Below are 13717 nucleotides of genomic sequence, written 5' to 3' on the forward strand. Positions count from 1 at the left end.
CGGGGAAACAGGTGGTGTTTGGTTGCATAGGAAAGTTCTTTAGTGATGATTTCTGAGATATTGGTGCACCCATCTCTTGAGCAGTGTACGCGGTACTCAGTATGTAGTCTTTTATCCCTCACATCCCTCCCACTCTTCCCCGCAAGTCTCCAAAGTCCATTATATTATTATTATGCTTTTGCATCCTCGTAGCTTAGCTGCTACTTAAATGTGAGAACATATGATGTTTGGTTTTTCATTCCTGAGTTACTTCACTTAGAATAATGGTCTCCAATTCCATCCGGGTTGCTGCAAATGCCATTATTTTGTTCCTTTTTAAGGCTGAGTAGTATTCCATGTTGTGTGTGTGTGTGTGTGTGTGTATAGTAGTAGTCCATGCTGTGTGTGTATATATATATATATATATATACACACACACCACATTTTCTTTATACATTCATTGGTCAATGGGCTTTTAGGCTGGTTCCATATTTTTGCAATTGCAAATTATGCCACTATAAACATTGCATGTGCAGGTATCTTTTTCCTGTAATAACTTATTTTTTTCTGGGTAGATACCCTGCAGTGGGATTCCTGGATCAGACAGTAGTTCTACTTTTAATTCTTTAAGGAATCTCCATACTGTTTTTCATAGTGGTTGTACCAGTTTACATTCTTACCAGCAGTGTAAAACTGTTCTCTTTTCATCACATCCATACCAACATCTATTTTTTTTTATTCTTAAATTATGGCCACTATTGCAGGAGTGATGTGGTATCTCGCTGTGGTTTTGATTTGCATTTCCCTGATGATTAGTGATGTTTCCCTGATGATTAGTGATGTTTTTTCATGTTTGTTGGTCATTTGTATATCTTCTTTTCTTTTTCTTTCTTTTTTTTTTTTTAGACAGAGTCTCACTCTGTCGCCCAGGCTGGAGTGCAGTAGCGCATTCTTGGCTCACTGCAACTTCTGCCTTCTGGGTACAAGTGATTCTCCTGCCTTAGCCTCCTAATAAGTAGCTTGGATTACAGGCGCATGCTGTCATGTCCAGCTAATTTTTGTTTTTTTAGTAGAGATGGTATTTCACCATGTTGGTCAGTCTGGTGATGAACTCCTGACCTTGTGAGCGCCCGCCTCGGCCTCCCAAAGTGCTGGGATTACAGGCATGAGCCACCGCACCCGGCCCGTATATCTTCTTATAAGAATTGTCTATTCATGTCCTTAGCCCACTTTTTGATGGGATTATTTCATTTTTTTCTTGCTGATTTGTTTGACTTCCTTGTAGATTTTGGATATTAGTCCTTTGTTGGATGCATAGTTTGTGAGTATTTTCTCCTACTCTGTGAGTTGTCTGTTTATTCTGCTGATGATTTCTTTTTCTGTGCAGAAGCTTTTTAGTTTAATAAGGTCCCATCTATTTGTTTTTGTTGCATTTGCTTTGGGGTTCTTGGTCATGAACTCTTTGCTTAAGTCAATACCTAGAAGAATTTTTCCAGTGTTATCTTCTAGAATATTTATGGTTTCAGGTTTAGATTTAAGTCTTTGATCTAACCAGTTAATTTTTAATCTTATTAGCTCTTTACTAATTAAGCATGCCATTTAAAAATTAATGAATATGAGTATTTAGATTTTTCAATATTCTTGAACAACTGATAAGAAAGACTTATTGACATACTTTATAGAAAGAAGGAATTTATTATTTTCTTAAGAACCATCATTTTTCTAACTGTCATTTAATACAATGTGTTATATTTTGAATCACTGATGTAGAGACGAAGACATGCAAAGTTTGGCTAGTTTGATGAGTATGAAGCAGGCCGACATTGGCAATTTAGATGACTTTGAAGAAGATAATGAAGACGATGATGAGAACAGAGTGAACCAAGAAGAAAAGGCAGCTAAAATTACAGGTTGGTTTTATTAGCATTACACTAAAAGTCTGTCTCTTGTTGCAGAGTTCAAAAACTCATTCTCATTTCCCAGGAAAAAACAATTCTACTTATTAGGGCTTTTTTTTTTCTTTAAGCTTTTCTGCAATAAAATATACCATATAGTTCTCTGAAAACTTCCTATGCTGTTTATAATAGATTTTAGCAGTTTGAGATCAAGTACAAGGATGGTCAAAATAACAAAAAACAATATTGAATTATAGTACAAAGCAACCTAAATCTGGTCATACTTGTTTTGTCAATGTGTGGATGAAACCTGTGTAAGTAAAGATCAGCCTGTAAAGGATAATAGGACACAATAAGGAGATGGATTGGCCAGCTTCTCCTATTTCATATTCATTTATTTACTTGAATTATGTGGACATTCTGTTTTTGAATTTGTATATCTTATGTATTCTGGTATTGAAGCTTCTATGCAGGTATTCCTTCAAGCTGGTTTGATCAAGCTAGGAAGATGTTAAGTGGTTAGAACTTTTTATTAATTGGTCAATAAATATTTATTGACAATTTGGCTATCACACTTAAGAAATTGATGTTATACTTCTATTATTGCAGTGAAAATTAAGCACAATTTACATATTCTTTTAGTTAATTAATTGCTCTAAATTTCTGAATTGATGTCCCTTCACTTCTGTCATCTGTTTACCTCTTGGTGATTTTTTCAAATTCATCTGGGCACTTTGTCACTCATCTTTTGGTTCTGCCTCAACTCCTGCTGTCATGTGGGGGATTTCCATTTACCCCATGGATCACTCATTTAACTACTCAGCTAAAAAATTCTGTAACTTTCTTAACTCTGATGACCTTCATTTCCATTCTACAACAAGAAATCTATCATAAGGAACTGCTCAGACTTGTGTGCAAAATTAGATGTTTTTTCATGTGTAAATTTTATTGTTTTCTAATTTGTGATTGCAGTTTTGATTTATTATTGTGCCCAACCATGTTTTGGAGAGTGTGTTTTACCATGTGCTTTATTTGTTTCTAGTTTGTTTGCTTATTCATTCAAATAAAATTCAAAAGTCTCTTGAATCTCAAATGTTTTAAGAATTGTATTGAGGTTTTTTTATTTGTAGTCTAGATATATGATTTATACATTATACATTTTCTTTTCTTTCTTTTTTTTTTTTTTTTTTGGAGGTGGAGTCTTGCTCTGTCGCCCAGGCAGGAGTGCAGTGGCACGATCTCAGCTCACCGCAAGCTCCACCTCCCAGGTTCACGCCATTCTCCTGCCTCAGCCTCCCGAGTAGCTGGGACTACAGGCGCCCGCCACCACACCCAGCTAATTTTTTTGTATTTTTAGTAGAGACGAGATTTCACCATGTTAGGGTGGTCTGGATCTCCTGACCTTGTGATCCGCCCATCTCGGCCTCCCAAAGTGCTAGGATTACAGGCTTGAGCCACCGTGCCCGGTTACGTTTTCTATAAATATATTTTTACATGTATATTCTATTTGTTGCATTTATCATTAGAATCAACTTCTCATTACAGGTATAGCTTGTTTTACTGAACTTTGCTTTATTGCACCTCACAGATTTTTTTTTTTTTTTTTTTTTTTTTTAACAAATTGAAGATTTTTGCAACCCTGCGTTGGGCAAGTCTATCAGCTTAGTCTATCAGTCTTACCAGCAGCATGTGCTCACTTTGTTTCTCTGTGTCTCTGTGTCAGTTTGGTAACTTTTGCAATATTTCACACTTTGTCATTATTGTTATATCTGTTATGGTGATCTCTGACCAATGATCTTTGATGTTACTATTGTTCTTATTTTGAGGTGCCTTGAATTGCACCCATATAAAACAGCAAACTTAATCAAGTGTGTTCTGACTGCTCCACCAACTAGCTGTTCCCTGTCTCTGTTCCTCTCCTTGGGCCTCCTCATTCCCTGAGACATAACAATGTTGAAATTAGGCTAGTTAATAACCCTGCAATGCCTGTGGGTGTTTAAGTGAAAGGAAGAGTTGCATGTCTTTCCCTTTAAATAAAAAGCTAGAAATGATTAAGCTTTGTGAGGAAGGCATGTCTAAACCAAAGATAGGCCGAATGCAAAGGCCTCTTGTGCTAAACAGTTAAACAACTTGTGAATAAAAAGAAAAAGTTCTGGAAGGAAATTAAAAGTTCTACCCCAGTGAACACATGAAAGATTTAAAAAATGTATAAAGCCTTATTGCTGATACAGAGAAAGCTTTAATGGTCTCGATAGAATATCAAACCAGCCATAGCTTTCCCTTAAGCCAAAGCCTAATCCAGAGCAAGGCCCTAACTCTCTTCAGTTCTGTGAAGGCTAAGAAAGGCGAGGAAGCTGCAGAAGAAAAGTTTGAAGCTAGCAGAGGTTGGTTCATGTGGTTTAAGGAAAGAACTCATGTCCATAACATGGAAGTGCAAAGTAAAGCAGTAAATGCTGATATAGAAACTGCAGCAGGTTATCCAGAAGATCTAACTAAGATCATTGATGAAGCTGGCTACATAAAAACACAGATTTTACATATAGACAATACAGCCTTCTATTGGAAGAAGATGCCATCTAGGAATTTCATAGCTAGAAGGGCAAAGTCAACACCTGGCTTCAGAGCCTCAAAGCTTCAAATGGCAAGTTGACTCTCTTGTTAGCACATCTTTTTATAGCATGGTTTACTGAATATTTTAAGTCCATTGTTGAGATCTGCTGTACAGAAAAAAAGATGCTTTCCAAAATATTACTACTCATTCCTTTTTAGCATGCTCCCTAAAAAAGCAACACCACTGCTCATTGACAGCGTACCTGGTTGCCCAAGAGCTGTGGTGGAGATGTACAAGGAGATTCGTGTTGTTTCTGCAGCACGTAGTTCAAGGAGTAATTTTGGCTTTCAAGTCTTATTATTTAAGAAATACATTTTGTAAGGTGTAGCTGTCATAGGTAGTGATTCCTCTGATGATCTAGGCCAAGTAAATTGAAAACTTCTTGGAAAGGACTCACAGTTCTAGATGCCATTAAGAATTTTGTGATTCATGGGAGGAGGTCAAAATATCAACATCAACAGGAGTTTGGAAGATGGAAGAGGCTGATTACGATCCTCGTGGCAGACTTTGAGGGTTTCAAGACTTCAGTGGAAGAAGTAATTCAGTTGTGGTGGAAAAATAGCAAGAGGACCAGCATTAGAGGTGGAGCCTAAGGATATAACTGAATTGCTGCAATCTCATGATAAAACTTGAATGGATGAGGAGTTGCTTCTCTGGATGAACAAAGAAAGTAGCTTCTTGACATGGAACCTACTTCTGGTGAAGGTGCTGGGAATGTTGTTGAAATGACAACAAAGGATTTAGAATATCACATCAACTTTGATAAAGTAGTGGCAGTGTTTGAGAGGATTTATTTCAATTTAGAAAGAAGCTCTACTATGGGTAAAATGTCAAACAGCATTGCACGCTACAGGGAAATTTTTAATGAAAGGAGGATTCAATTGATGCAGCAAACTTCATTGCTGTCTTATTTTAAGAAGTGGCAACAAGTATTTTAAGGAATTACCCAACCTTCAGCAACCACCACACTGATTAATCAGTAGCCATCAATATCAAGGCGGACCCACCAACACCAAAAAGATTATTAACATAAGGTATATATGTTGTTGTTAGGCATAATGCTATTGCACATTTAATAGACTATAGTATAAACATAACTTTTATATGCATTGGGAAACCAAAAAGTTTTTGTGACTTGCTTTATTGCAATATTCGCTTTATTGTAGTGATCTGGAACCAGACTAGCAATATGTCTGAGATTGTACCTGCACAGTTGAGGCTGAAACAGCATGGATTGAACTGCATGGGTCCACCTATACATGATGTTTTTTCAACCAAACACGTGGAAAATGCGGTATTCACAGTGTACAAAACCTACATACATATGGAGGGCCCACTTTTCATATATGTGGGTTCTGAAGGGCCTGCTTTGGGACTTGATGTATGGATTTTGGTATAGACAGGGTTCCTGGAAGCAATCCTCCATCTATGCCAAGGAACGACTGTATATATATCTTTTTTTATAGTTTATTTTTTAAAGACAGAAAACTTCACTGCCAAATTGTTTATTCTATAAAAGTTTATTATCGTAAAGCCTCATAATTTGTATCAGTTTGCCCCATTTAATGCCTCTTGCCTTGAAATTTTGCCTGTTGATATTTGTAAACAATGGTTTTTTTAGATTTTTATTTTCTTGGCATATTTCTCACTTGATTTTTAACCTATCTGTATTATTTTAAGTGCTTCTTTTATATACAGCATTTGGTTGATTTAACTTTATAGGCTTTGCCCTTCAATATTATATTTCTTGATAACTGATATACTTATGTGTATTTGTATTACTTTATTTATACTTTTATTTTGGCGCCTTTTCTTATTTTTTCCACCTAGCCATTACATGTTGCTTTTCTTCGGTTTTCTGTTTTTAAACATTTTTCATAGAGTAACTTAGAAGGTATATAACCTATTTTCATTTTAGGCTAGTATTATCTCTAATAAATAAATAAACCAGACAGAAAAATGAGTAAACTTTTATTTCTCTACTTACATTAAAAATAAAGCAAAATTTATTGACTCTCTTCTTGTAGAATGAGAGATGCAATCTGATTCTCTTCTTAACTTTATTTAAACCCTTCCCTCCAACCCCTGTTGGCTTTTATGTTTATTTCAATAACACTTTGCTAATTCTTTTCAATAGTATATACTGACATTTGCATTGTATTTTATGATGATGTCAGCAACAATTTTTTAAATGTGATATCTTTCCCATCTTTGAGTTTTGGTCTCTTCTCTTCTGGTCTCTTCTCTTCTCTTCTCTTCTCTTCTCTTCTCTTCTCTTCTCTTCTCTTGTCTTTTCTTTCTTTCTTTTTCTTTCCTTTCTTTCTTGTTTTGGTTATTTGGCTATCTGGAGTATTTCCAGAAGAATAAGTGGGTGTCTTTCCCCTAGTACTACCAGTCACCTTCTAACTTGTCTTAGTTTGCTTGGGCTGCTGTAACAAAATACCTTAGGTTGGGTAATTTGTAATCAACAGAAATTTATTGCACACAGTTTTGGAAGATGGGAAATCCAAGATGAAGGAGCCTGCAGATTTGTTATCTTGTGAGAGTCTGTTCCATATAGATGGTGCCCTGTATGTGCCTTCATGTGAAGGAACAGCAAAGAAAAGGACGAGGGACAAACTTGCTCCCTCAAAGCCTTTTTTTTTGAGACAAAGTCTCACTTTGTTGCCCAGGCTAGAGTGCAGTGGCGCAGTCTCAGCTCACTGTAACTTCTACCTCCCAGGTTCAAGGGATTCTCCTGCCTCAGCCTCCCGAGTAGCTGGGATCACAGGTGTGTGCTACTACACTCAGCTAATTTTTGTATGTTTAATTGAGATGGGGTTTAACCATGTTGGCCATGCTGGTCTTGAACTCCTGACCTCAGGTAATCCACCTGCCTTGACCTCCCAAAGTGCTGGGATTATACGCGTGAGCCGCTGCGCCCGGTCCTCCAAGCCTTTTATAACGGCAATAGTATTATCCATGAGAGCAGAGCCCACATGAACTAATGACCTCTCTGTAAGCTCCACCTCCTAAGACCTTCACTTTAGGTATTAAATTCCAACATAGGAATTTTGGGGGGACATCAGCATTCAGACCATAATATACCTATCCTTCAAAATTTAATTCACTTGTCACGTGCTCTGAGAAGCCTTTGATGCCCCCTTCCTATTAAGCTTGACCATTCCGTCCTTTATGCTACTACCATATACAAATGTAGGCATTTTCCTATAGACTGAGTTTTTGCAATTCCAGTGGGATATTAATTGGTTCTTTTTAGTTAGAGAATATGGTTTGTTATTTGTAGTTGGCTTTTGATTAAAACTAAATCTCAATTAGACACGGGTACAATTAAGTAGGAATTTTTTAAACCACACATTTGCAGTTGTTTGGAGCAGTACTGTGCTATTTTGATCACAGCCATGGGAGAAAAAATGATAATATGTTACAATTTCTACACTACTATTGAAAGGAAGAGTAAGAGTAAGAGAACAGCAGTGTTTTGAGGAAAATATAGATTCAATGATTAAATAATTATTAGATTTCATAGCTAAACCTTTGTTGATTAAACATACGCTATTCCTTATTTTCTAAAATTCCTGCAAGAGCAGTAATTTTCTGTTAGACAGTTTAAAATTCTCTGAACCTAATTGAAGAAATTGTTTTGAGGCAACTTTGGATGCCTGTGTTTTTGTGTTATTTACATTTTTTATATTTTATGAAATTCTCTGAAAGTAGAAACTGTGTTCTAATAATTTTTTCATCTCTAGGTTCCAGCACATTATCTGGAACATGTTAGGAATTAAATATATGTTAACTGAAAGGCCATAGTGAATGAATGAAACTTCATTCCCTCTGGCTTATCTTATTCCATTTGACATTTAATCACATACTACGTTGTACAGGGTAGAGTGGTTCCATTTTGTAGAAGGAATATGTTCTGGAGGGCACACATAATTCAAAGCTCCCTAATTCAAAACTAATTTTCTAAAAAGAATGAATGCAAATTGTGTGTGTTGAAGAAGAAGGGGCGGGTGGGGCAGTGGGTGCCTAGATGTAGGTTCTAAGTCCTAACAAATTCACAAGCATTGTAGCATATTTTTTATTTGATATTACAGTTTTTTCTTGTCATTTTCTATTATGTTTGCAGAGTATGGTAACCTAAATTAATAGCACAGCATATTATGGCAGTTGTTTGACTTCTGTAGTTGCATTTTTTTAACACATGTAAATCCCATTCCAAAGTTACTAACTTTCAGGGATATTTTTTTTTAGCAACAGCATGACCACTTTAAAAGTATTTGAGTGAAGTAGTTTTAGCATAATAAAAAGTTTATTGAAATTTAACAGCATTAATGTTAAAATAATAGCTCAAGAAAACAAAATGGACATATTTTATAAATATGGTTACAAATAAAGTATGGTAAGTATTTTTATTTGCCAGCAAAAGTGGCAGTAGCTTAAACACAGTTTATATTAACTCTTCCTTCCAAGTTTGAAATTGTTATTGACACAATTTTTATGGAGGAAGGAATTATTATTTTAAATTGTTCCTGTTAATTATATCTTAATATTGCAATCTAAATGCATAAAGTGCAATTGTATTATATCACTAAAATTATATTGAATGTATTATTTCTCCAACAAAGCTCAGAATTTCTTGAGGGAACAGACTGTTAACCATTGTGTACCTCTTAGATTGATACCTCACGGTTATTCATGTAGTGAGTAATTTCTTATGGAAAGTTGCTGTTAAATCAGCAGTATTTGACAAAACATATCCTCCAAAATTACAGTCTTTGTTGGGAGGTGAAAGTAAATCCATGGTATCTGTACTTGCACTGATCAAAACTCCCTACACTATCCTGAGACAGACTCCCCTGCTAAATAGATACATATTTGGGACTAGCTCTCAGGCAGGAACCATTTATTGATGCTGTATCTATAGATACATTTTACTGAGGTGTAGCACCAGTGAATAGGCAGGAGAATTTTGAATTACAGTTGGAAAAATCACTGAAATGTAGCAGGAGTGATAGACCTTGGAGTTGCAGAAAAAATGCCTTTTAATAGAAAGTTTGCTGCAGCTGGTAGTAGAAATTATTAAACCATTTGGTTTCAGAACAATAAATGCCTCCATCTGTATGGCAGTCACACAATGCTTGAAGCACTATTTGGCAATATGATCATCTTTGGAGCTCATGTTGAATTTCTGAATATACACCAACAGGAAGAAAAATAAAGACCCCTGTATTTATAAAGACAAGGCCCTGTTGAATACGTCACAGAAAATCAAGTTCAACTGAAGCGGTTTACTTGAAGCATTGTTAAGAGAACTCAGACATTATGAGGCTCCTGAAAGACCCCTGATATTCTTAAAGTTTGTTGTGTTGCAAAGATCACCATGGAGTAGTCTACCTAAAATCAGCTGGACATTCAGATTCATTCACATGACCTACATAGGCCAAACAGTATTAGATTCACTTAAAAGGATATTGGATAGGAAACACAGTATGCCAGCAGGGTATTCCTTTTTCACCAGAGTCTTCACAGCAATCTGAATACTATTGTTTATCCCCTACCACCAAATGACAACTTGGGTACAAGATTCACATAGTTATGAGCAGGGATTGCCTTGCCTTAAAATCGCCATGCAGCACAAGAGCAGATATCTTTTTTTTTTTTCCTTTTAAGACCCAAACTGGTCTGAGCAGATACGTTTGTACAAGTTTCATGGATATAGTTTCCAAGGTTCCTATAAGGGACATGCACATTTATAAGAGTCTCCACATTCAGAGAAGCTAAAACCTGTGGCCTTACACCAGCTATATAGTTCATTCAGAATCTTCCCATCCAGATGCAATTTGTCAATCAGGTTTAATTTTTACCATAAGCAATGTTGCCTGGTGTTTGTTAATCCTTTTCCCATAGTCGATAAAGTTAATTTGGGAGAAGGAAGAGAGAGTGACGTATTGGCTACCTTCAGGGAACAAAATCTAACAGCACAGATGGTAGTAGGGGAGATACCAGTTACATATTGAGGAGCTAAAGTTGATGATGGTATGACTCAGCCCTCTGAGATTAAATTCTACTTACTACAGCTATGAGTGAAGATAGTAGGTATCCCACCTTTTATTAGAAGGTTCCTTAAAGTAAATATGGGACTCTGGTCAGAGAGTAGGAACATTCATTTGCTTCTGGTTTTTACCTGGCATCCACCCACCAGTACCTAGGCATCTCATGAACAAAATCATAGGATTGTTGTGGGCTCAATTGAAAAAAAAAAAAAATTAGCCAGGCTTGGTGGCATGCACCTGTAGTCCTAGCTACTTGGAGGTTGAGGTGAGAGCCTTAGCCAAAAAAAAATTTGTTTAAATAAAAATTAATTAAAATGGCCACCTATTTTGGAGGTCGGTTAAAAGATGAGAATATCTGGAAAACTCCCTCCGTTATTTAGTCACTAAGGTTGGGAATAGGAGGAAAGCAGAGAAGTAAGGCAATTCTGATCCCTTGAGCCATTAAGTTTATAAGGTATCATAGTTACCTTATTTTTAAAAGAGTTTGAAACCCTCAGATGAGAGACTGAAGTCATCAGGAGTATATCTTCGCAGTCATTAGAACTCAAATATGTCAACTCAGAGAATAGTAACAGTAGCAGAAAACACAGGCTACAAATTCAGCTTACTTTCTCTGTCACTCTTAAATGCTAATGCTGCTTTATTTGTACTTATGACACTAAACATAATCTGTCTTCCTCCACCCCACCCCTGAGTCTCTGGGGGAGTTCTGCTGATACTGAGAACCCATCTTGGCAGGGCTTGGATGGGAGTGAGGGCTCTAAAAAAGAAGTCAGAAGCCTTCAAATATTTAAGAGAGGAGCCAGGAGACGATTAATATGCAAAGTACCTAAATGAGTTCACTAAGGATTTATCCTAGGAATTCAAGGTTAGTTTAACCACATTAATAAAGGGAAAAAATTATATAATCATTTCAACAGATGCAGAAAGGAACATTTGACAAAATTCAACACCAAGTTTCTTAGCAAAGTTTCAATAGAAGATAATTTCTCTATTTTGATAAAGGACATTTGTGAAAAGCTACAGCTAATGTTATACTTAATGGGGAAGCATTAAACACTTTTCCCCTAAGATTGGGAACAAGGCAAGGATGTTTGCTCTTACCATTCAACATTATATTTGAAGTTCTAGCAAAGTCACAGGATATAAGATCAGTGTAGAAAAATCTGTTTTTATTAATTACAGAATTTTGATTACAGATAAATGAAATTAGCAAAATTTCATTCACAGTAGAGGTAAATAAAAAAACAGACTAAGAAATAAATTTGGCATAGGATGCGAAAAACCTCTAACTAAAAAGTGTAATACATTACTGAAGATAATTAAAGAAGACCTGAATAAATGGAGAGAGAACCTGTGTTCACAGATTAGAAGATGCAATATTGTTAAGATATCATTTTTCCTCAAGTCAATCTATAAATCCAACTCAATGAAATCATGCTAGCAGGTGTTTTCTAAAAATAAAGAAATTGAAAAGTGATTCTAAAGTATATTTGGGGATACAAAGTAACCAAAAGAATCTTGAGAAAGAACTGAATTATAATACTAATACTACCTGACATGAAAATTTATAAATTTACTGTAAAGCTATAGTAATCAAGATAGTGTCAAATTGGCATAGGACAAATAGATCAACAGAACAAAACAAAGTCCTGAAATATACCCAAACTTGGTCAATTAATTTCAACAAAGTTGTCAGCATAATCCAGTGGGGGAAAAAGTCTTTTCAATAAATAATGCAGAACAACTGGTCAACCCCCACCTCTCCACATACATTAATTCAATGTATTCATTATAATTAACACCAAACATTAATCCAAGATAGATCATAGACCTAAATACAAAACTGCAAAATGATGAAGCTTCTGAAAGAAAGCAAAACAAAAACCTAGAAACCTGTGTATTTGACTTCAGGGTAGGCAGAGGGTTTTTATAGATGACACAGAAAGCAATAACCAGGAAAGAAAAATTTGATAGATTAAACTTAATCAAAATTTAAAACTTACACTCATCAAAATAGATTATTTAAAAAGCTAGGCATAGTGGCACACACCTATAGTCCCAGCTACTCGGAGGCTGAGGTGGGAAGATAGCTTGAGCTCAGGAGTGCAAGTCCAGCTTGGGTAACATAGTGAGACCCTGTCTCTTAGGAAAAAAGAAGACCATTAAGAAAATGTATAAGCAAATCATAGATTAGAAGAAAATAGTCACAAAGCATATATCTGTCACAGATCTTGTTTCCAGAACAGATTTTTATAAAAATGCCTTATAGCTAAATAATAAAAAGACATGCGACCTTATTTTGTTTTTAAATGGACAAAGATTTGGACATACGGCTCACAAAGAAAAATCTATCACTAGCCAAATGGCACATGAAAAATACATCACTTTTAATCAGGGTGATGCAAATTAAAATCACAGTAAGATACAACTCTATACCTACTAGAATGGTTAAAATTTAAGATTGGCAATACCAAATGTTTGCAAGGATGTGGACCAACAAACTCTCATCCATTGTTGGTAGAATGTATAATGGTACCATCACATAATGAGTTTCTTTTTTTTTTTTTTTTTTTTTTTTTTTCTTGAGACAGTCTCACTCTGTCACCCAGGCTGGAGTGCAATAGCATGATTTCAGCTCACTGCAACCTCCACCTCCCAGGTTCAAGCGGTTCTCCTGCCTCAGCCTCTTGAGTAGCTGGGACTACAGGTGTACACCACCATGCCCAGTTAATTTTTTTTTTTTTTTGTATTTTTATTAGAGATAGAGTTTCACCATGTCGGCCAGGCTGGCCTCGAACTCCTGACCTCAAATGATCCTCCTGCCTTGGCCTCCCAAAGTGCTGGGATTTCAGTGTGAGCCACCATGCCCAGCACATAGCAAGTTGCTTGTAACACTAAACATATACCTACCCTCTGACCCAACGATTCCCTTCTTGGTATTTACCCCAAATAAATGAAAACATACATCTCTAAAAACATTTACACAAAGAGATTCATAGCAATTTATTCGTAATAGTCCCAAACTGGAAATAGCTCAGGTGTACATCAGCAGAAGAATGGCTAAACTGTAGTATGTTCATGAATGGAATACTAGTCAGCAACAAAAATGAGCTATTGATATGCCCTACAACATAGATGTACCTCAAAACCGTTATGCTTAGTGAAAGAGGCTT

General features: G+C 36.0%; 1 protein-coding gene across 9 annotated transcripts in view; it reads left to right on the top strand.

Annotated features, from left to right (window-relative positions):
• The window catches only part of EHBP1 (EH domain binding protein 1), a 336323-nt gene that overhangs the window by 116391 nt on the left and 206215 nt on the right, over window positions 1–13717 (top strand). For all 9 annotated transcript variants that reach the window (XM_026447739.1, XM_026447738.1, XM_026447742.1 and 6 more), the window contains one exon: window positions 1750–1889. In XM_026447739.1, the coding sequence (XP_026303524.1) occupies window positions 1750–1889 (140 nt within the window). The remainder of the gene's footprint in view (window positions 1–1749; window positions 1890–13717) is intronic.

The sequence above is a fragment of the Piliocolobus tephrosceles genome, chromosome 15 (genome assembly GCF_002776525.5).
Source record: "Piliocolobus tephrosceles isolate RC106 chromosome 15, ASM277652v3, whole genome shotgun sequence".
Lineage (NCBI taxonomy): Eukaryota > Metazoa > Chordata > Mammalia > Primates > Cercopithecidae > Piliocolobus > Piliocolobus tephrosceles.